The sequence below is a fragment of the Selaginella moellendorffii genome, unplaced genomic scaffold (assembly GCF_000143415.4).
Source record: "Selaginella moellendorffii unplaced genomic scaffold, v1.0 SELMOscaffold_19, whole genome shotgun sequence".
Lineage (NCBI taxonomy): Eukaryota > Viridiplantae > Streptophyta > Lycopodiopsida > Selaginellales > Selaginellaceae > Selaginella > Selaginella moellendorffii.
In genome coordinates, this window is record NW_003314280.1 from 219,151 (window position 1) to 239,282 (window position 20,132).

General features: G+C 50.6%; 10 protein-coding genes and 1 long non-coding RNA gene across 15 annotated transcripts; 6 read left to right on the forward strand and 5 right to left on the reverse strand.

The window, feature by feature from the left end:
• The first annotated feature begins 48 nt into the window (after nt 1-48).
• Nucleotides 49-1,688, forward strand: LOC9650408 (probable glycosyltransferase At5g03795). 2 transcript variants are annotated; one of them, XM_024677520.1, is made up of 3 exons: nt 49-1,110; nt 1,177-1,459; nt 1,506-1,688. In XM_024677520.1, exons 1-3 carry the CDS (start codon nt 191-193, stop codon nt 1,629-1,631), a joined length of 1,329 nt encoding a protein of 442 aa, XP_024533288.1. In that variant the 5' UTR covers nt 49-190; the 3' UTR covers nt 1,632-1,688. The 2 variants fall into 2 exon arrangements, with proteins under 2 accessions (XP_024533288.1, XP_002972221.2); XM_002972175.2 differs by having other exon boundaries at nt 1,177-1,688.
• Nucleotides 1,689-1,918: 230 nt separating this feature from the next.
• Nucleotides 1,919-3,778, forward strand: LOC9650409 (probable amidase At4g34880). Its single transcript, XM_024677424.1, has 5 exons — nt 1,919-2,425; nt 2,475-2,689; nt 2,754-2,984; nt 3,051-3,267; nt 3,322-3,778. The coding sequence occupies exons 1-5, from the start codon at nt 1,919-1,921 to the stop codon at nt 3,682-3,684; spliced, it is 1,533 nt and encodes a 510-aa protein (XP_024533192.1). The 3' UTR covers nt 3,685-3,778.
• Nucleotides 3,741-5,146, reverse strand: LOC9650410 (keratin, type I cytoskeletal 9). Its single transcript, XM_002972375.2, has 3 exons — nt 5,071-5,146; nt 4,891-5,019; nt 3,741-4,843 (listed from the first exon to the last, which is right to left on the reverse strand). Exon 3 carries the CDS (start codon nt 4,575-4,577, stop codon nt 3,807-3,809), a length of 771 nt encoding a protein of 256 aa, XP_002972421.1. The 5' UTR covers nt 4,578-4,843; nt 4,891-5,019; nt 5,071-5,146; the 3' UTR covers nt 3,741-3,806.
• Nucleotides 5,147-5,203: 57 nt separating this feature from the next.
• Nucleotides 5,204-7,681, reverse strand: LOC9651032 (protein HLB1). The gene is made up of 14 exons (XM_002972376.2): nt 7,270-7,681; nt 7,096-7,221; nt 6,964-7,033; nt 6,804-6,917; nt 6,667-6,750; nt 6,555-6,605; nt 6,467-6,496; nt 6,343-6,405; nt 6,224-6,289; nt 6,036-6,164; nt 5,951-5,986; nt 5,774-5,893; nt 5,535-5,720; nt 5,204-5,472 (listed from the first exon to the last, which is right to left on the reverse strand). Exons 1-14 carry the CDS (start codon nt 7,539-7,541, stop codon nt 5,362-5,364), a joined length of 1,458 nt encoding a protein of 485 aa, XP_002972422.2. The 5' UTR covers nt 7,542-7,681; the 3' UTR covers nt 5,204-5,361.
• A 1-nt stretch (nt 7,682) lies between these two features.
• LOC112347146 (phosphate transporter PHO1-like) lies at nt 7,683-10,787 on the reverse strand. Its single transcript, XM_024677542.1, has 14 exons — nt 10,508-10,787; nt 10,216-10,438; nt 9,885-10,152; nt 9,780-9,828; nt 9,648-9,719; nt 9,458-9,587; nt 9,273-9,405; nt 8,931-9,180; nt 8,753-8,857; nt 8,656-8,700; nt 8,449-8,595; nt 8,108-8,386; nt 7,913-8,049; nt 7,683-7,828 (listed from the first exon to the last, which is right to left on the reverse strand). The coding sequence occupies exons 1-14, from the start codon at nt 10,775-10,777 to the stop codon at nt 7,735-7,737; spliced, it is 2,202 nt and encodes a 733-aa protein (XP_024533310.1). The 5' UTR covers nt 10,778-10,787; the 3' UTR covers nt 7,683-7,734.
• Nucleotides 10,788-10,884: 97 nt separating this feature from the next.
• Nucleotides 10,885-12,074, forward strand: LOC9651033 (mini-ribonuclease 3). Of its 2 annotated transcripts, none has more exons than XM_024677536.1 (6): nt 10,885-11,148; nt 11,209-11,336; nt 11,384-11,473; nt 11,543-11,595; nt 11,653-11,755; nt 11,818-11,947. In XM_024677536.1, exons 1-6 carry the CDS (start codon nt 11,013-11,015, stop codon nt 11,830-11,832), a joined length of 525 nt encoding a protein of 174 aa, XP_024533304.1. In that variant the 5' UTR covers nt 10,885-11,012; the 3' UTR covers nt 11,833-11,947. The 2 variants fall into 2 exon arrangements, with proteins under 2 accessions (XP_024533304.1, XP_002972223.2); XM_002972177.2 differs by having other exon boundaries at nt 10,887-11,148; nt 11,814-12,074.
• Nucleotides 11,978-13,070, forward strand: LOC112347143 (U11/U12 small nuclear ribonucleoprotein 25 kDa protein-like). 2 transcript variants are annotated; one of them, XM_024677538.1, is made up of 4 exons: nt 11,978-12,550; nt 12,621-12,723; nt 12,795-12,894; nt 12,952-13,070. In XM_024677538.1, the coding sequence occupies exons 1-4, from the start codon at nt 12,331-12,333 to the stop codon at nt 13,036-13,038; spliced, it is 510 nt and encodes a 169-aa protein (XP_024533306.1). In that variant the 5' UTR covers nt 11,978-12,330; the 3' UTR covers nt 13,039-13,070. The 2 variants fall into 2 exon arrangements, with proteins under 2 accessions (XP_024533306.1, XP_024533305.1); XM_024677537.1 differs by having other exon boundaries at nt 11,983-12,550; nt 12,621-12,726.
• A 19-nt stretch (nt 13,071-13,089) lies between these two features.
• On the forward strand, nt 13,090-15,174 carry LOC112347139 (neurofilament medium polypeptide-like). 2 transcript variants are annotated; one of them, XM_024677508.1, is made up of 2 exons: nt 13,090-13,341; nt 13,407-15,174. In XM_024677508.1, exons 1-2 carry the CDS (start codon nt 13,101-13,103, stop codon nt 15,119-15,121), a joined length of 1,956 nt encoding a protein of 651 aa, XP_024533276.1. In that variant the 5' UTR covers nt 13,090-13,100; the 3' UTR covers nt 15,122-15,174. The 2 variants fall into 2 exon arrangements, with proteins under 2 accessions (XP_024533276.1, XP_024533277.1); XM_024677509.1 differs by having other exon boundaries at nt 13,097-13,341; nt 13,418-15,174.
• Nucleotides 15,175-15,263: 89 nt separating this feature from the next.
• On the forward strand, nt 15,264-17,820 carry LOC9650411 (protein-tyrosine sulfotransferase). The gene is made up of 11 exons (XM_024677513.1): nt 15,264-15,533; nt 15,596-15,779; nt 15,912-15,983; nt 16,051-16,327; nt 16,385-16,528; nt 16,586-16,690; nt 16,746-16,857; nt 16,936-17,024; nt 17,092-17,211; nt 17,261-17,395; nt 17,453-17,820. Exons 1-11 carry the CDS (start codon nt 15,386-15,388, stop codon nt 17,714-17,716), a joined length of 1,650 nt encoding a protein of 549 aa, XP_024533281.1. The 5' UTR covers nt 15,264-15,385; the 3' UTR covers nt 17,717-17,820.
• Nucleotides 16,900-17,315, reverse strand: LOC112347147. Its single transcript, XR_002992674.1, has 2 exons — nt 17,244-17,315; nt 16,900-17,175 (listed from the first exon to the last, which is right to left on the reverse strand). It is a non-coding gene; the product is annotated as an uncharacterized LOC112347147 (long non-coding RNA).
• LOC9650412 lies at nt 17,810-20,052 on the reverse strand. The gene is made up of 3 exons (XM_024677510.1): nt 19,381-20,052; nt 19,039-19,305; nt 17,810-18,943 (listed from the first exon to the last, which is right to left on the reverse strand). Exons 1-3 carry the CDS (start codon nt 19,855-19,857, stop codon nt 17,834-17,836), a joined length of 1,854 nt encoding a protein of 617 aa, XP_024533278.1. The 5' UTR covers nt 19,858-20,052; the 3' UTR covers nt 17,810-17,833.
• Between the last annotated feature and the right edge of the window lie 80 nt (nt 20,053-20,132).

Sequence of the window (20,132 nt, forward strand, 5' to 3'; positions counted from 1 at the left end):
CATGATGTCAAGGGTAAAGAATCTAAAACCCATGTGTGCCACGTCAACTTTGCATATTGTTTCTTTAGGGCTCTTTCCTCCGAAGTCACCACGACCATGGCAGTGACTCGTAGCGGGGAGGCAAGATGGCTCCAAATGTGTCCGTGTCAACGGTGCGCTACAACACGCCACTTCCTCCTTTGTCGCAGCTATGGCGTCTGATCACTCTGGAGCGCCCGCTCGGCGGCGAGGTAAGGATGCCGAGTCGAGCAGCAGCTGTAGCGCCAGGCGATGGATTCTCGGCCTCGTCTTCCTCCTCGCCGCTTGCTCCATCGCTCGGATGGCACTCGTCGTGTCCGATTCGCCCGATCTTCCGCCGCGGGCTGAGCCTTGGGATCAACAGGAGCAGCAAGAAGAGCAGCGTCTCTCTTCGGTGGAATCTCAATCATCTTCGTTGGAGGAAGATCGAAGGCACCCAGAGCAAGGCATGAAAGAAAAGATCTTCCTTCCACCTCCAGCTCTAGCTCAGGCTCTAGCTCAGCGTGAGAGCTTGCGAGTGATTGACACCATAGCTGACAATGGACCTTACCATTCACGGAGAGCTTTCCTCGACGACTACCGCGACATGGTGAACACCATGAAGGTGTTTGTCTACCCTTGCTCCCCACGGGATCCATTCAGTCACATCTTCCTTCCAACGAGCTCGGCTCCCTCTGGCAACTACGCAAGCGAGGCCTACTTCAAGAAGGCGCTGGCGGAGAGTGGCATGGTGACGGACGATCCCTCGCAGGCCGACTTGTTCTTCATGCCATTCTCGATCACCAGGCTGCGAAACGATCCCAAGGTTGGCGTGGGTCGCATGCCGGCGTTTGTGAGGGATTACGTCAAGAACATCAGCCACCGGTGGCCTTACTGGAACAGAACTGGCGGCAGCGACCATTTCTACGTTGCTTGCCACTCCATTGGCAAGGTAGCGCTGGAGAAAGCCCAGCACGTCAGGCTCAACGCCATCCAGGTGGTGTGCTCCTCGAATTACTACGTCCAGGGATTCATACCTCACAAGGATGTGGCCATGCCGCAAATCTGGCCGAGGAGCGAAAGTTTCCGAGAGATTAAGACAATCGAGCAGAGGTGCGTGTAGTTCTTCCTGTTTTGCCTCGAGTATCTTTACGGTTCTTACGGTGGCCGAGTTGACAGGAAAGTTTTGGCCTTCTTCGCCGGTGGATCCAACTCGCCTGTCCGAGCGAACGTTGTGAGAACCTGGCGGAATGACACCCAGATTCACGCGTACCCGTCACGTATACAAGGATCTTATGCTGAGGCGCTGCTCCGGAGCAAGTTTTGCCTCCATGTCAAAGGCTACGAAGTGAACACTGCTCGTCTCGGGGATGCCTTCTTCTACGGCTGCGTGCCCGTTGTCATCGCCAATTACTACGACCTTCCCTTCAGCAGCGTTCTCAACTGGAAGAGCTTCTCGGTGGTGGTAACCACAGCCAACATTCCTAAACTCAAAGCCATTCTTTCAGGGATTAGCCGCGAGGACTACTCGCAAATGCACAGGCTCGTACTGGACGCGAGGAGACATTTTCAATGGCATGCTCCTCCACGAGAGTACGACGCTTTTTACATGGTCATGTACCAGCTATGGTTGAGAAGACATGTTGTAAGATACCCTCTTCATTAAAGTTCTCACTTATAACTTTTCTTTCTGTTCTTGGGCATCCTTTCGGTGTAGTGTTGCTAATCAAGCAGTGGTTTTCCTTCTTGTAGACAGTTGGAGAGAAAACTGTGAATGCTCACGCGAAGGAATCAAACAAGTAGAGACAGCCAGGTAACTTGAACTTTTTCTAGTTTGTTTTTCTCTGCGTGCCGGCCATTCGATCAACGCACTACTTATACTCCGGAGCACGTAGAGGTCACTTGTGTTGTTCCAGGTATCATGGCTCTAGCTGCATTGATCTTGCTGGGAATGCTCTTGGGCACTCAGGCTAGCTATAACTACAAGTTTGATGTGCAGGAGAAAAGCATTGCCGAAATACACCATGAATTCGCAAGGGGGCTCACGTCCCGAAAGCTAGTCGAGCTCTATATCGAGAGAGTGCGGAGACACGATCCTCAACTTAAGTCTATCATCGAGCTCAATCCCGACGTGTGGAAGCTGGCAGACCAAGCCGATGCCGAGCGCTCAGCAGCTGGTGGCTACGTCGGTGGACTTCACGGGATTCCAATTCTCCTCAAGGACAACATTGCGACTGCTGACAGTCTCAGCACCACCGCCGGATCGTTTGCCTTGTTTCCAAACACCGTCAAGGACGAGGCTTTCGTAGTTTCCTTGCTCCGAAAGGCGGGAGCCATCATCTTCGGCAAGGCCAACTTGAGCGAGCTCATGCACTTCCGCTCCCAGCTGCTTCCAAATGGCTTTAGTCCTCGGGGCAACCAGACAAAGGTAACAACAAATCCGCGTCCTTCGAGCTTGTATGACTTGCTGCTTCCAGGATCCATACTCGCTCGACAGCGATCCTTGCGGTTCTAGCACTGGTTCCGCTGTTGCCGTGGCTGCCAATCTGGTGTCCGTGTCTCTGGGCACCGAGACGCAAGGATCACTTATCTGTCCTTCAAGTCGAAACGCTGTTGTGAGCATCAAGCCAACGGTTGGACTTACCAGCAGGAGCGGAGTGATCCCCATATCCATCAACTTCGATACAATTGGGTACGTAAAAGAGAGAATGATGGTGGTGTGTCTCCTCATTCTGCGTATTTGTTTTGTTTTCCAGGCCCATGGCGAAGACTGTGGCTGATGCAGTCTTGACGTTGGACAAGATCGTGGGGTCCGATCCCAAAGACAAAGCCACCTTTGCGTGCAAACTTCCCGACTATGGATTCCACTCGCATCTGAAAGCTGATGGCCTCTGCGGCAAACGCATTGCCATATCTCGATCCCCGTTCTTCGACGAGGTTCCATCGTTTGAGGTGGCAGTGATCAACAACGCGATTGCCACCATGAAGTACGTAAGAAGGAGAAGAAGTGGTGGTGTGCGATGGATGATATAATCGTGGTTTCTTTCCTCCAGGAAGAAAGGAGCAGTGGTCATCGACAACGTCACCATTCCAACCATTGGAGAGATCATCAATGGAACGGCGCTGTTTCCACCGCCGCTTAAAGCCGACGTTGTCACGCTGCTGACAGACTTTAAGATCCAAATCGAGGAGTATCTCGGTGGCCTCTTGGAAACACCCGTGAAGAACTTGCAAGACATCTTCGACTTCGACAGGTTTTCACAGCCCGAGGTAATTTTCTTTGCTCCTCGACTGTGAGATTGAAACCCCCAGGATATTTGGCAGGAGTTTGCCAAGTTCCCAGACGACATCTTCAATGCGTCCTTACAGACCCAAGGCCGGGACACCGCCGCATATCAGCTCGCTCTTGCCACGGACTTTAATCTCACCAGAGACGGGCTGCTCAAGATCTTCCAGGAGCTGCAGCTGGACGCAATTGTGGCTCCCGCCGATAGCTCCATCGCGGTTCCAGCTTCCATCGGAGGCTTTCCAGCGATAACCCTTCCCGCGGGATACTCTCCACTAAACGGCCTCCCATTTGGAATCACCATCGTCGGGAATCGCTGCAGCGAGGCAAAGCTGGTGGAGATTGCCTTTGCGCTCGAGCAACAAACCAAAGCCAGGAAACCACCACCTTTGTTTGCCTGACAAGTACATTCTTTTGTAAAGGTCATGTTGCTGGACAAGATGAAGAACATTGCAAGGAATGCAACTAGCCACTTGCTAGATACTATTATTTGGATGATTTCTAAGCAAAACGAAGGAAATCCTCAGTAACCAGAGCCAGGAGCACCACCGGAGCTTCCACTGCCACTTCCACTTCCACTTCCACTTCCGCTGCCACTGCCACCTCCATAAGTTGGCGGCGTTGAGCAGTCGCCACCAACACCACCGCCGCCGCCGCCAGACGATGGAACTCCACCCGATGGTGAGCTCCCCGACCCCGTTCCTGGCGACGAGCCTCCGCCATAAGATGGAGTGCCTCCAGCTCCTGGAGTTCCAAAGCCGCCAGACGGAGTTCCACTTCCTCCTGGGCCGGATGGAGTGCCGCCAACTGGGCCGGATGGAGTGCCTCCGACTGGGCCGGATGGAGTGCCTCCGACTGGGCCGGATGGAGTGCCGCCGACTGGGCTAGAGCCGGAAGATGGCGGAGCATGTCCACCGCCGTAAGAAGGAACACCGGAGCCTCCTCCTCCCACTGAGCCGGAACCAGATGACGGAGGTGTATCCACATCTGGTGATCCAGTGTCAGGAGATCCCACGTCCGGGGCTCCAATATCTGGACCACCAGTGTCGGGAGTTTCACCAACAGGAGGCGTTCCAACATCGGGTGTGCCTCCTACAGATCCAGAGCCACCAGAATCACCGCCGCCACCACCAACATCACCGCCACCACCACCAACATCACCTCCACTCCCGCCACTACCACCACCCCCACCACCATAGTAGCTGAACCGAGGACCAAACTTGCCGTCTCTGGCACTCGCAGCAGCAGCAATGCAGATGGAGAGACAAGCCGCCAGCAGAACCTTCGAAGCCATCAGAGGAGCCCGGACGCAAACAAGCCGAAAGGATGTGTGTGTTGTGCTTCCGCCTCGAGAAGAGTTTGATTTTATACCCCGCACACTGTTGTCAATCTAGCTGTGTAGCATTCTAACGCTGCTGCTGCTGTGCTGCTAGTTCGTCTTGTGCAAGACTACGCCATTAAAAGTCCGGCGCCAGAGCACCGCATTATATCGAATATCCATCTCGTGAAGAGGTGCGCCCTGCTGACATTAAGTCACCGAATAAACTCGTCGTCCACTTCCTACAAAAGAAGCTATAAAACTCTGAGCCTGAAGTTGCCAGAATTACCTCTTACCAACCGGTTTCGCGTCCTCCCCTCACTTGAGGCATACAAAAACATATTTGGTGTCTGGACGCTCTGGAGCCCGAACGTCAACGCCAGCATTCATTTTCAGCAACACACCTTCTGCCGCAGTCCTATAATATAGACAGTGATCAGTACTTACCAATTACAAAAGAAACACGTACCAAAGTCATGCTTACTTCGTAAGACACCGCACTCCACCACCTTGCTTAAATGCCTCGCTTCGTAGCACGGGAAGGACGCGGCCCAGCCACTCGAGCCACCGACAAATAATAAGACGGTTTTGCAAGCATTGGCTAGATGAAAACTGGGAACTTGTTTTTTATCGAGCTGTTCCTATCAGCACATCAAACTAGTAAGGACATATGAAAGATGCCTAGCCTGGAATTTCTTCTCCTTTGTCATCCTCCTTGTAAGGAAAGGACGATAAGTATGAGGTGCTCAAAAGTGCTGCCTCATGCAGTCAAGACAGTGGCAAGAGCTTCCGATTTCCCACGAACAAAAATTGTGTACACAAGACGAATGGCATCCACCCAGCCGTCCACAGCTTCCCAGTTGTCAGCAATCTGCAGGCAACCCGAATGGTGTGAGCCCAAACAACCAACCCGTCTGGAACCTGACGTGATACCATGAAATGCTGGCCTGAAGGAGTGTCAGCGACGAAGCAACCGCCAGGAGGAAGGCTAAGATCCGCTGTTGGAGACACACAGACTATGTCATGCACCTCAACTCTCCTTGTATGTGATCCCTCAGGCGCTTTACTCGGGCTGCTGGATGCTCCAAGAGTCGGAGATCTTTGGTCCACTTTCTCCATCTGTAAACATATTAGCTTCCTCTCATTAAAAATATACAGCAAATCAGTAAGACCTGATACAAGGCTTCGTGATCCAAGACAAACCACTGCTTTATCCAATCGCTATGAGGTGCTAATGGGTTCCCAATCGGAGGTACAGTCAAGTATCCGACTTTCAAATATGGTAGAGGAAGCTGTAAGTTCAGAGAAGTCAAAAAAGCACTAATACAAGCTCATACAAGGATTTATACCATTGATCTTACAAGTCGAAGAGCGCTCCTATAGACCTGAAAACTGGAAATGTAAAACGCATTAAAAAACCAAGACTTGCCATACTGAATAATCTGGTTTCAGCGAATGAGCAGCTGCTATGTACACCGCAGACGCACTATAAAGCTCCGGAGCACTTCCTTCGTGAGTGCTAGGACGCCTTCCACTTCTCAAGGTATCTTCTGCTAGCCCATACTGCATGCAATAGGAAAAAATAAGACTAGCATCTTGCTAAAATAAATGAGAGCACACACCAATACAGTGCCGAGATTGTAAACTGCACGATGGAAATCAAATCGGAGACGTATAGCTGCTCGAAACTGTTAACGTAGAAAACATTTCAGGCTTCTTTATCGCAAAAGAGCGCAGTCACCTTCTTTATCGCAACTTTAACAATGGCACGTTTTTCTTTTAGAGGAACAATTGCGCCAAGCTCCTGAGTAAGAAGTATATCTAGATCAGTAAGATATATCGCAATAAACTGATGGAGGAAGTACCTGAAGAGCAAGTCCCCAGTTGTTCAAAGCCTGAGTGGAAAAACACAAGAAAATACAGCGATGCAAACTTTGAAGATCCACAACTTACCTGGGGACTTGTCCAGTTTAGTTGAACAGATTTGTCGTACTTTAGACAAGCCTAAAGAACAGAAGAGTAATATGCAAGCTTAAAGAAAATAAAAAATAAAAATCCACTCTACCTGCTTCCAGAGTTCCTCTGCTTCCTTAGTTCTTCCACGAATTTTTGCTCGGTCGGATACTGCAATTCCCCAGTTATAAAAGGCCTACAGGAAAATAACAAGTAAGCTACAACAACTTTGTACGTAAGTTATCACACCTCGTGCAAAGAAGGACAAAATCTCGTTGCTGCTTCATACTTTCTGCAAGCTTCATCTAGCAGAGCATCTTTCTCAGCAGGCCCAGACTCAGTTCCAATACTGTCAGCGCTTTCCTGCGGAAAACTTTAAGGTCGAGAGCAGGAAAAGAGAAAAGAAAACCTGGAGCACCAACGCCCAGTTGTATAGAGCATCAGCATCCTGAGGATTTTTCTCCACTGCAGTAGCATATCTGGAAACCAAACAAAAACATGTAAGAACGAAAGAAGAAGAAAAGAGTGTAGACCATGGTACCTTTTGGCAGCAAATGCAAGAATTCTCTGCCTGGAACGACCCTCCTCGTCTCCCGCTGCGATGTTTTGCAGCACATCACCAATTATACTCGATCTACTCGGTGATCTCTCCTTGCGAGCTTCATTCCTGGAATAATCGTTTGCTTCTACGTCCAACTGAATCGAAAGCTCTTACCTCTGCGTGGTGGTAGCACCGCTTTTCTCGTCACCAGTAGCCCTGACAGCATGGGCGTGGATGTGATCAAACAGCTTAGACTCATCCACATTGACGCTTTCCTCGTGACTAGCACCAGATTTCCTTCTCTCTTGCTCCACTAGCTGATGCACACCGTTGGCCAAGTCCGAGGCTTTGGATGCGGCCGCCGGAGGAGGAGAAGGAGCGGCTGGGGCGGAAGCCTTGGCCAATGACGCCGGGAAGGCCTTGGATTCAGCTGCATTCTTCGACATTTCAAGCCGCTCGTCGATATTTCCTCCTATTTCCACTGCTGCGACATTGGATCCAACCGAATTCGTGCCAGATCTCGCACGAGCTCGCTCAGATCATCCTGCCCTAGCCAATTCTCATTCCACCAAGAACCCTAAACTCCAAAGGGAAAACTTTGTGTTAAATTAAAAAATAAGCACATGTTTTACATTTGCGTTAAACCTCGATGTCTTGCGTCTCTCTAAACGGCAGTGGCACGCATTTGACTGCTCGAAAGTTACCAACATTGTTGAGATGCTCGTTCTCAATCCTGGCAGGGTGAAAAACAAGCAGTAAATTTCATCCACACTGTGACACAAAATTCTACTCTACCAGTAGCCTTGCCTTTCCTTACCTGTAGAAATTCCATTGCCCTCTTCTAAAAACTTCTAGCGAAGCAAAGATAAACTCCGTGACATGCCGATCCAGGCCCGTAAACTGGAAGTTCGTGATGGATTGAAGCCACGCAAAACGAAGTAGAGTATTCAACACCTGTGAAGAAACAATGACAAACTAGTCGCGACATTGTGAAACAATTGATTCTTGTTACCATTGAAACGAAGTAGAAGCTTTTGTGCTTGAGAATCAACCGGTCCCTGAGCCAGGCATTGATGGAGCAAGGCTGAAGAAGGCCCCAGTCGATAACAAGGTCCCAGTAGAGCTGATACAACGTTGCTATCGTCGAGGTGATTATAAACATGACGAGCCAAGTTGTGGTACCCTTTTTAATGTAAGAAAGCCGGCTTCCAACAGCCACCATAGCTGACAAGTACTTCCCACCGTTTGCAATATGAGCTCTGTTCCTCTCGTCAATCCATCGTCTAAGACACTGGAAAGAACTTTAACCATTAAGAACTTGAAACGAAGAAGAATGGATTTAGCTTTGAAAACCTGTAAGAGTCGCCACCAGTATGGTATAAGTGAGACGAAGTACATGATATCTTTGGAGCTGCCAACGCAAGCTCCTGTGTTCTTGGTCTTGAAATGGCCCCAACCGTAGTAGCAAATCACAAACTCCAAGTGCCTGAAGAGCGTTACCTGCCTCGAGAGAACTGTAAGCACCGCAGCAAGATCAAACGATCGGAACTCCTCACGTACCTGACTAGTAAGCTGGTCAGCTAGGAAAAAATCCGCTAGCACCACCTGTGGATGCAAAGATGAAGAGAAAAAGACCAAGCTTTAGAAGAAAGCTTGCCTTGTAAAACGGTGCGAAAACAATATGGCGGAGGCACCGCGTGAAAAAAGCACGGCTCGAACGGTAGAAAAGGTCGAACGGGAAAAAGAGCAATCCCAGAAAGATCTGTTGGAAACCAAACGCTTCAGTTCAGCCAAAATGGAGCAAAGATGGATTTCTTTTCTGCATTTGCTCTTACCAAAACGATAGCAGCAGGAATGAGGTCGACGCTTGTTGAGGCTTTTGCTTTGACGTGCGCAACCAGATGAGCCACCATTCCTCCAACAACGACTGTCGTGAGGCCTGTGCTGAGGAGAAATATTTCCCTGTGCCGGAGTTCTTTGCCGGGCTGGAACTCAAATATAAATGGGTAATTGATGCGTTCTCGTCTCCAAGCATAAACGTTGCAGCCATACATGTACATGTGTAGCAGTACCAGTGCCAGCATACTGCTCGATCAAGACTTGGAGGTGTTAGTAGAAGACCTTTCGAGGAAACAAAGAAAAAACTTTGAGAAACCTGGCTTAGTGCTTTGAAAGACCTGAAAGTTGGAAATATGGACTCCATGTAGCTAGACTCCGACATGGTTTCTGCGGCTGAGATATAGCTACCAGTGATGTGCGAGACGATGAGAAACGCAGCCAGCAATGCGACGAAACCTCCCGTAAAAACTCCTGCATGATTTCGCAATCAGTGTTGATCAGAGATTCATGGAGGGTTTTCTACCGAGAAAAAATGTGACCGTGTGGGACGCCTTTTGCTGCATTGGTCTCAAGCACGTCATTGCGTGCTTGCGGTCGTTCTTTGCGAAATGCTCCGTGAAAAGCTTCTCCACTTTTTCCATGAGATTAGCGGCCTACTCGGAAATATGCAAACCAAAAGTTGTAAAACCACAAAGATGGCTCGGAAAATCAACCTTGTCAGAGCTGCTAAAGAACGAGCTTTCCACTGCCCGCAAATAAGTCGGCATTGCTTTCCTGCCAGTCACCTAAAATCACAACCCAAAAAAACTTTTAGAGTTTTCTCTCGAGTCCTCACAGATTTTCACCTTGTCATATTTTTTCAAAATCTTTGCGAATGCCACCACGTTCAAAGAGCTGTAATCAGATGGAATAAGCACGAAAGGATCTTACACAGACTAACTTGGAATCACCTGAAACTCTTCAGCAATCCAAGGCCACGATAAAACTCGATGAATGCCAAGCGCAGCACCTTCTCTGCAGAGTGAACCTTTTTCTTGGTCGCGTGGATGTCCGTCTCTTGAGATATGTTTTTCTTGGATTGGTGTATCAATGCTTGCGAGAGGGACGCTATCGTAGTGGTAGGAGATGCCGGAGATTTCACGTCCTGTGGACCGAATATAGGCTGCCGTTCAAGCGAATTTCCCATCTCAATGCTACTGTTTCCCGCAGAGTTATCACCTGCACTCCTCGAGATGTATCAGCGCGAGATTTCTAAAAGAAAGCAAACTACAGTCTGTGCACCTGAGAATAACTCCAGCGTTTGCTTCGTTTCAATCAGCAGTGACATTTGCCTGCTCAAAGCCTCGGCTCTTTTGCAGTACTCCTCCTCCTTTCTCCTGTAAAACTTGTTCACGTTGTTAAGCTGGCCATCCAGGCGGGCAAAGAACATCTTCTCCTCTTCGACCTGTGAAATCGGCCCCAAGAGTTCTGTCTCGTAAAGCTCGTCCGGGGGCAACTGATGCACCTGGAGAACAAAAACTATCAAAGAAGCTTTCAAAGAAAGGAAGAACTTTGACAGTTACGAAGAACTTACTCGAATGACTTCGCTCTGGCTCCATGTCAAGATCTTCCGCCTGGTGAGACCGCTGAAAGTCCTGAGGGGCGAAGAATCGGCGGGCGAGGGAGAAGAGCCAGCGGCATCAGCACTAGCAGCAGCACCACCCCCACCCGGAGATAAAATTTGCTTCTTGCGAAGCACCAGCTTGACCTGCTTGAGATCCTTCTTGAGCTGCCAGTAATCGCAGTAGGCCGATCTCCACTCGGGAACAAGCTGGCCATCGAGCTGCTTGGAGAACTTGACCATGCTGGATGAAAAAGATGATGCATCCCTTTTCTCTTCTCTTCTTCTCGTTCTACTTCTAAATGAAAGACCAGCTCTCACCAAATAAAGCGGTGCCACTGCCAGTCCCACACCCTATTTCCCGTGAATCGATCGGGAGAGCAAAGCTTGCCTCCTTTCCAACCGCAAGACGCTAGTCAAGTGGTTGGGACTTCTCACTTTAGGGCTCCTCGGCGTCAGCTAGGGTTTTCTGACCGGCATGGCGGGGATTGGGATCTGCCGCTGGAAATGCGAGGCCTGGCCGTGGATTCAAGGCGCCCGCGAAGTCCAGGCTCCAGCATTGCCTCCACAGAAGCGGCAATTCAGACCCAGGATCGATGTCCGCAAGCTGCTAGGTATTGTATGATCATCGCACCAATGCTTCTAGTTTTTGATCTTTCCCGTGCTGCTGCCAGCCGCAAGAGCTCCGGAGCAAAGCCTAGAGAGTGCTGCTATTCGCGTGCCACAGGCGAACGCCATCCAGAACCCCAGAGCGACACACAACGCGGCGGCATTGGCATATTTGGGAGATGCGGTCTACGAGGTATGTTTGTGTGGGGGAAAAAATCGCTCTTTTCATGGACATCGCAGCTCTATGTCCGCAGGCATTTCCTCACACCACCACAATCCATGGACAAATACAATGCTTGTGTCATGGCAGTAGTTTGTTGTGAAGCTCAAGTAAGCTCTATCGCTTTCCTTTCCTATCCTTGGCTTGATGTTCGAAGAAACACCATTGTTGCCTCTCAGGATTCTTTGCTGCAAGAAGTCCTGAAGGGGAAATTCTTGTCACAGGAGGAAAGGTAACCGGATATCTTCTTCAAAAGGTGACTTTTTGTAACGTTTTTTCCATCGATCAGGGACGTTGTGAGATGGGGAAAGAATGTTGTAACAGCACACAGCCGTGCTACAAAACGAGCCGGCTCGGCCGTTTACAGTGGAGCCTCTGCCTTGGAGACACTCGTAAGCCTTCTTGCAGAACTGAAGTTCGTCGTTTACCTTTTCCTTTCTTTCCTGTCAGATAGGCTTCCTCTACCTGAGAGATCCCAGCAGATTGGACGAGCTCATGACCAAGCTAGGATTCAACAGAGACCCTGAAGATCTCCCGCAAGGACAAAGTACGATGGCGGCGACTGCAGTAAATACTCGAGCATGCAGCATGTCAACGGAGGCCAATGCATGAATTTGTCAAACGGTGGGTGCGTGTTGGGAAGAACAGGCAGTCCGGTGGAACCCATCCCGTAAGACGTGCAGGCCGTAATGAGATCTCGCATTCTTTTTTCTTCGCTCGCCCTTTTACTTGGTACTCTGGCCATTATTGTTTTTACAGTGAGCAGGAGCTAAAAAGATAGAACGGAAGAGGACTCCTGACCTTCCTCCTGCCCGTGGGGTCGACTTCTACAACAATCTCACACAGGTTTCATAGGTTCCTCAATAGTACTGTGGCAGAGAAGGGACATCGTTCTTCCTATCCCTTTCACTCGAGCTACAAGCCGGGGGTATGAGTCCAAATCTGGGAGTGGAGATACAGTGAGAGGATGAAAATCCGATTGAGCTTAGGCGGGAGTAGCAAGCGATTCACTTACCAGGCCATTTCATCTTCGTCTCGAATCGAAGACGATGAGCCTCTGCTCACTCTCCGCTCCAGCGCTCCTCAGCCGGGAGGACGAATCCAGGGGGAGAAGGAACAGGACGGCGGTGGGATAAGGCCAGGAATGATCAAGTTGCTAGTTTTGAAGCTGGATGGAACATCCTTCGGTAAGCAGTACGCTTGTTCTTCTGCTAGATCCGGCTTCCTCATTGTTTTTGCTTTGGTTTTCTGGATTAGACGTGAGTGTTCCAGTTGCGGCAACAGTCGGGGAGATGAAATCAACACTGGAGAGGACCGTGAACGAGCTGGAGGTGAAAGTGCTGGGCTACTGCGACATTCAGTGGTGACATTCATTCATTCTGGTTTTGCATTCATTGGAGAAAGCATCGTTTTTTTTTTTTCCTCGTGCAGGGAACAAGTCTGGAGTAACTTCTGCCTGTGCTACATGAATCAGAAGCTGCTGGACGACAAAGCATCGTTGCGAGCATTTGGGATCCACGACGATGATCAGGTGAGTTCATTTTGGTGTGAAGTTTCTGAAGTTTCTCTTCTTCTGATGTTTTCGCAGGTAGCGTTTCTTCGCCACTCGGCTGATCCTCAAGAGCCACAAACCACGAAGAGGAGAAGCTCTCTTCGCAAATCCAAATTTACTTAGGGAGAAGAATGGAATCCAAAACTGTCTCTTTTGAGCATGTATGTTAGATAGTTTGCCCTAGAATGGCAGCGGAAGCGATCGAGGCGATGGAGTCCACGAACGAGGGCGCCGCGGCAGCATCAGTAGCATTCCAGGTGAGGAGCAGCTGGCAAGCGATCCAGGGGCAAATCGACAGCGTCATGGATGTCATCCTCGATTCCGGTGATCCAAGCACGGAGTCATCCACCAGCATTGTCGCTGCGGGAGATCGAGATCTGTCCCTGGCGCCGCCTCCAATCAATCCAGGGCCCTGCGAGATCACAGGTAAATCATTTCCTCTTGTCCTGTGTCTGGAGATAGAGCTCTTTTGTTTCTTGGTGATGATCCAGTGGAATTCCAGCATAGGTTGTGCCATGTCCACAGCATTTGCGTCCTCAGCAGCTCGCGGCAGTGTGAGATCTACTCCCAGGCTCAATCCGCCGGAGACTTCGACTACATATGCACTGCTCGCGGCACGCTCCTCAAGGAAGGCTGCTCGTCCGGAGAAACTGGCCAGCTTTACGAGGCAGAGATCGAGCTTGTGAATGCTCATCCGTGGGCGGCTGTGAAGATCAGGGTGCTATCGCTGGAAAATCCATCGCGAGCTAACGTGCGGAAGATCACTGTCCGTGGGAGTGCTGGTGGTGCCCCGCCAACTTTAGCCGCTCGTGAGGATGAACAGGGAAGCTTTAGCAGCAACAGCAGTAACTCCTCTTCGCTCCTCACGATGCTCATGCCAAGCGTCCTACAGATCGTCCGTGGCATGTCCGATGGAATGGAGACCCGGCGCGCAGCAGCGCGGGTACCACAGAAGATCGAGGCTGGTCCTAGCAAAGAAGCAGAGCTGTCTCGACAACACGCTGAAACGAGCCTTCGGCTTCAAAGGCTGGAGATGGTCATTGGTCGTATGGAAGCGTTCCTCCAGGGGGCGTTTTCCAAGCTGGATAATCGGATGAGTAGCATGGAGGCACAGATTTCTACGCTTCAACAGCAGCCTCTGGAGTCGCGGGATGTTCCAGCCTCAGAGATGAGGCAGCCATCTCCATCATCAGATGCTAGGCCGGATGTTCCAGTGGACGAAGCTGAGCACTCAAACACTGCCGATCTTCGAGAGGACGAAGGCCTTGATGGCGATGGTGACGATGAAGACGACGAGAACGAAGAAGAAGAAGATCAAGAAGAAGACGACGATAATGATCAATCCTCTCTGAGTCTTGATGGCTCCGGCGAATCCTCCAGCGGCAGTTTAGAAACGGACTCTACCACTGCTCGACGAGGCTCGCTCTCGCTGGAGGACGCGTGGGCTTCGGCGCTGGCAGCGTTCTCGGTGGCAGTTGTTCCTGCCGCACCAGGCCCGGAGGAGAAGTTCGAGGATGCGGTAGCTGAAGTTAATGCAGAGAGGCCAGCCGACTCCAACGGGGACATTGGTGAAGAAAAAGAGGAAAGGAATGGAGAATCGGAGCCAGGAGGAGGTGACGCGACAACGTCAGCTTGGTGGGGAGAATTCATCGAAGTACCAGCAGCACAAGAGCAGCAAAGCGATCACCACAGTAGAGCAGAGGGAGTGGAGGTTTTGGTCGAGCAACAGGGAAAAGAGAATGCACAAGAGGAGCAAAGTCAGCACCACAGTACAGCAGAGGGAGTGGAGGTTTTGATCGAGCAACAGGGAAAAGAGAATGCACAAGAGCAGCAAAGTCAGCACCATAGTACAGCAGAGGGAGTGGAGGTTTTGATCGAGCAACAGGGAAAAGAGAAAAGCGATGGCAATGATCCGGCTCCTGTTGGCATGACTGCGGCAGGAGAATCAGCTGGAAGTCGCGAAGTGGATTTGATCGATTTTGAGGAGCAGGAGCCGAGGAAGAGCAACTTCAGCTCCGGTGATTGTCCCGGCGGATTCTCCCCGGACTCGCTGCTCATCGATTGTATAGACGGCGTTTACCTGATGGAGCAGAAGAAGATGGTTCCACAGAAAGGTGGCAGTGACGAGAGTGTGGAGGATGGGTTTGATCTCATCGCGTCGCCGCGCAAAGTGGATCCCGAGATTTGCACGGATCTAATGTTTTAACCTTTAGCAAAGATTGATTTTTTTATGGGAAATAAAGAAAATGAAAAGGCAAAGGTGGTGGTGATGGTGGAGATTCCGAGAAAGAATAATAAGAGCCGAGAGGATTGTCATCGCATAGTTCAAGGACAGCACGCGACACCCTTGGCTGCCAAAATTTCCATCCCCTTCTTAGCAAAGTTTCTGTGCACGCATGGAAAGAAAGCCCAAAAGAGAAAGAGCGCTAAAAACTCCTCTTCCAGATTGTTACCATGATTCGGCGATGATATGATCTACACAGCACACGCACAGCGCAGCAACGCGGAGGGATTCCGGATGAGGAAAGCGCTCGCTAGCAGCCGCTGGTGGCACTGGCGCTGGCGATCCCTCTCTGCGCTGCTGCTGTGGATGATCATCGTCGCGGCCTCCGGATCCAGTAAGTAGCCAAATGTGCTCACCGAGTGTGGACTCTAGGGTTTTGGTTTTCGTTGCCGACAGCCGAGAATCCATGGGGCGAGCGGGAGCGATGCGAGGCGCTGGTGCGGCGGTGGGCCGGGCAGGAGATTTGGAACATGGAGGAGGAGAGCGGCATGGATTTGGACGGCAGCCGCAAGTGGGAGCTCCAGGATTTGCTCTTCTTTCTCCATGTTCCACGCACTGGAGGCCGCAACTACAACCAGTGGTGAGTGCTGGAAGAAAAAATCCTCTCTTCCTTTGTTTCTTTTCTCGCGCCGCTTCCAATCTCCAACTCGATGCTTGCTCTTTCTCTCCCCTCTCATGCTTGAGTTCTTATTCTTTGGATTTGTTCTTCCAGCTTTCTAAAGAACATGTTCTCCTCAGAAGAGCTATGCCCTCGTTCTTACGACAAGCTTAGAATGGATCTCAGGTACTCGATCTCGTCGTTTGGTGTTCTTCGCTCTTGCGATCATACTCTCATTTTTTTGTGGATCCAGCAAACCAAACTGTAGCTTGCTATCAACTCACGACGACTACAGCATTCTCTCGATGCTTCCCAAGGCAAGGACGTCGACCATCACCAACATTCGCGATCCCATGAACCGAGTTTTGAGCTCGTACGAGTTCTCCGTGGAAGTTGCCGCAAGGTTTCTTAGGCGAACGCGATCTATGCTGAGGAGGATTGGTCCCAAGACTCAAAAGGCAATGAGCACCCTGGACATTTGGCCGTGGAAGTATCTGGTTCCTCTCCTCCAGCGCGACCTCTTTGAGCGGGCAAGCTCTCTCGCTGCCATGCTCCTTCCTTTCTAACAGATCGTTCCTTCTATGCAGCGAGATTTGAGAGCCGCGCATTTGGTCGAGCAACCACAAAAGCCTGCCAATGTTTACGACGTGCCTGCATTTGTCATGCCTTTGAAGGAGTTTGTGGATCATCCCGCGGTTCATGAATTGGTTCACAACGGACAGACCTTCCAGGTTATATTTCTCTGGAAATCGAAGCGAGAAAAAAAAACGGTTTTGATGTATTGGCAGGTCGCCGGAATCACGAACAACTCGTACCTAAAAGAAGCGAACGATATCCGGTACTGTGTCACGCAGTTCGAGGAGCTTGGCGAGCATGTCCTTCACGTCGCAAAGGTTTGTGACTGATTGATTCTTCAGTTGGTTCACCCGTGAAAAATCTGTTTTCCAGAGGCGGCTTAACGGAATGCTATACGTTGGTCTCACTGAAAGACATAAGGAATCAGCGGAGATCCTTGTGCATCTCGTTGGGCGCCAAATTGCGACCAGGAACCTCCACAAAGGTGATAGATATTTCCTTGCTCCGTTTGCTTTCTACTGAAATATCAGGAAAAAAACCACTTCCATATATATAAATGCAGAGACTTCTTCCACAGCAAAACAAACAGCTACATATCCTGACTATGGACTTAATATGAACCTTACTGCAGGAAACGATACCTCCTACGGGGTTTGTAGCCTGTTTCAAGTTGATGACAAAGCCTTCGTTTGACACGGTGCGCGTTCATTGTCGCCAGGACTTCATATCTCACATGGTCACCTCTTACGAGCAGTGCTCATCGTCTCTCAGGAATGCTCAGGTCCAACGCCGGATCATGTCCCTGGAAACGATTGCACCCGTCAACTTCTCCAAGGAGGTACTTTTTGTGCTTGCTTTGAAAGGACTTACTTGGACAGGAACCGCAGGCGAGGAAGACGATTCCAGGTGATACAGTCGCGCGAATACTGCAGCTCAATAGCTTGGACTTTGAGCTGTACCAGCACGCCAAGCAGCTCTTCCAACTGGAACAGGAATTTCTCAAGAACCACGCGGACGAGCTGGTATGAAAATGTTTGCACTCTGCGGGAGGATGACTGGCAATGCTTTTGTCTTGGCAGGAGACGTTTGAGCCCGATGGAAGACATGGATTGGAAGAGCACATTACTTCTTTACAAGCAACCGGCATTGTTGGATCAAGAGACGCGGCGGCCTACGTTCTTGAGGTGGACCGCAACAGGCTGGGAGTGACCAGGGACGCGGCAATCTTCATCCTGGGATGTTCTGTAGTGCTCAGCGCTCTTGGCATCTACTCTCTCGTAAATTTTCTGTCCAGGAGTGCAAGAGCAAAATCTAGAGGTGCTACCGCTCTCCAGAGAAAGTGACAAGTAGCCAGTGCAAGCAACTACAAGCTCCAGTTTTGTAAAAATCTGCTGTTGTAAGTAATGAGATAAAACGCGCATGAAATGGAAGAAGTATACTACTCTCACCTCACAAAATCTTTACATAACTTTCCCGCGAGTTCTGTAAGCCGCTTCCAAGTAGCACGAGTCCTTGTCGTCAAACTTGAGCGACGCGTAGAGCTGGAGAGCGATTATTGTCACAGGAAAGAGCCCGGAATTCCAGAGGATACAGGCTTCACCCGCAGGGATGAGGACGGCTTCGTTCACTTGCAAATACTCCTGAGAAGGAACAATCTGCAAGTGCGCTCCTTTCAGCACCACAACGAGAACGTCGCAGTCCGCCTCGTTCTCTGGATCATACGCCTGGCCAGTTCTCAAGACGACAGATCTCGCGTTGATGGCACCCAGACCGCTCACTGGCATCGCAAACACCTGCTTTCCATTGCTGATGCTCTTTCCCACGCCAGAGCTTAACAACGTCGAGCCTTGTTTCCCAGCCCAGCTTATCCGAATGTAATCGACCCCGGCCCCTGATGTTAAAGCATGGAGCTCCGAGCTGGAAAGAAATGCCAGTTCTCCACTCTTGAGCTCTTTCACTTCCCTGTAGGCTCTCCGACTACCAACGTGGTGATAGTTCAACGTTCCTCTCACCACCACCACTACTTGATCGTGTGCCGATGACTTGAAAGCGGCTTCTGTCCCTTTGAATGCTAACATCTCCACTGTGATCCAATCCAGCAGAGGCGAGCGAGCGAACTCGTAAATACCTGAAGCACCTGTAGCCCGTGCCCGTTTTCTCAACACTGTTATGTTGCTACCCGGTAAAATTCCCGGCGGCCTGTACTCCCGTCTGTCAAACAAGTCCTCCTCCTCGAAACTCAGGCGCTCGCTATGTACCAGGCCGTGTCTAACGTCGTTGCGACTGTCCGAGGTCAGGTTATCACCGCTCGTCGAAGTCTCAGAAGCTAGCAAGGTAGGAGGAAGAACTGGCCTGGAAACCAACGCAATGTGGGAGCTGTCAACCTCTTGGTCTCGCAGAGTGCAATTGGCAGGCACAAACTGAAGTAACAACGACGCCTGGAGAGCCTCGGTTGGATTCGAGGTGCCATACAGCAGTCTGCCGTTTATAAAATAGGCTCCGCCTGGCTCCAAGTCGATGTCTTGCACAGCCGCTCCCTCCACTTTGTCAGCGAGATACATGAGTACCACCTAGATTTGTCACAAACAATAGTAAAAAACATGGAGCTGCACATTAAAAAATCGAAGGAAGAGAGGGAAAAAAAAGTATTGTCAGGTCAACTTACGGATTCCAATTGCTGTCGGAGCTGAGGACTTTCGTCGCCGTAGAATCTCCGCGCGGCTTTTATCTGGTTCGCGAGCTTGATGGCCATTTTTCTGGTCATCGTGTGGGAATTCTGGACGAGACGTGCGCCGCTGTTGAGGAGCACGTCCACTGTCTCGCATTGGAAGCCCTCGAACTTGAGCTTGAGAGCTTGCTGGGACTTTGGAGGGGCGTTCCAAACTGTGAGCCCAGAGAGGAGCACCGGATGCCCGAGGATAGCCTCCACAGCCTACCAAGCCACAGACAAGTAACGCATGAGTTTGAAGAACACACTCCCAAATGGCCCAAAAGAAAGAAAGCATACCTCTACGATGGATTTGTCTCTGCCAAGCTTGAAGCAATCTTCCAGCCACAAAAAGCACGCTCTATCGGAAGGACCCTCAAAGCCCGCACGAATCATTTGCTCGCCCAAGCGCGGCCTCAACTCCTCCCAATCACGAGCAATTTTTAGAAGGAGCTCTCCAATTTGTGCGTGCTTGAGAATCGAGAATGGGCCTGCCAAGCCATTCGCGGAGTAATCGGCCGCCGAGAGCTGGGGTTGCCATCGCAGATTCCCAACAGCGAAGGATTCGTTTTTGGAGGAATATCGGATGAAGGGAGCCCCGTTGCCAAATGCATCATCAATCTTTCCAGCCTCCTCTCGATCTGTGGAAACCCGAGCTTGTCCATCTCGAATCGACACGGAGTACCATGCCTTGGCCGCCAAGATCAGCAGCAAACAGAAGCACGCCGCCCCGATCGCGAATCCTCCTTTCCTGTGCGCCTTCCATTTCCCTGGCATTCTTGGAGCAGCGCCAAAGAGTGCGCGATCAACACCACCCTAAGATCTCCCAGATCGATGCCTTACGCTGACGATCACGCCAAGAAGCAGCAAGGGAACGATAGCAACAGCGCTGCCGGCTCCATAATACGCACGATCGGCGTCCACGTCGTGTGGAAGTGGAAATCCCCCCAGCGTCGCCATCGCCGCGCCTTCTCTCCCCTCATCAAGATTGCATGAATGCAACGGAATAGCACTCCCACACACAAAACAAGTGTCGTTAGCCTAGCTATACC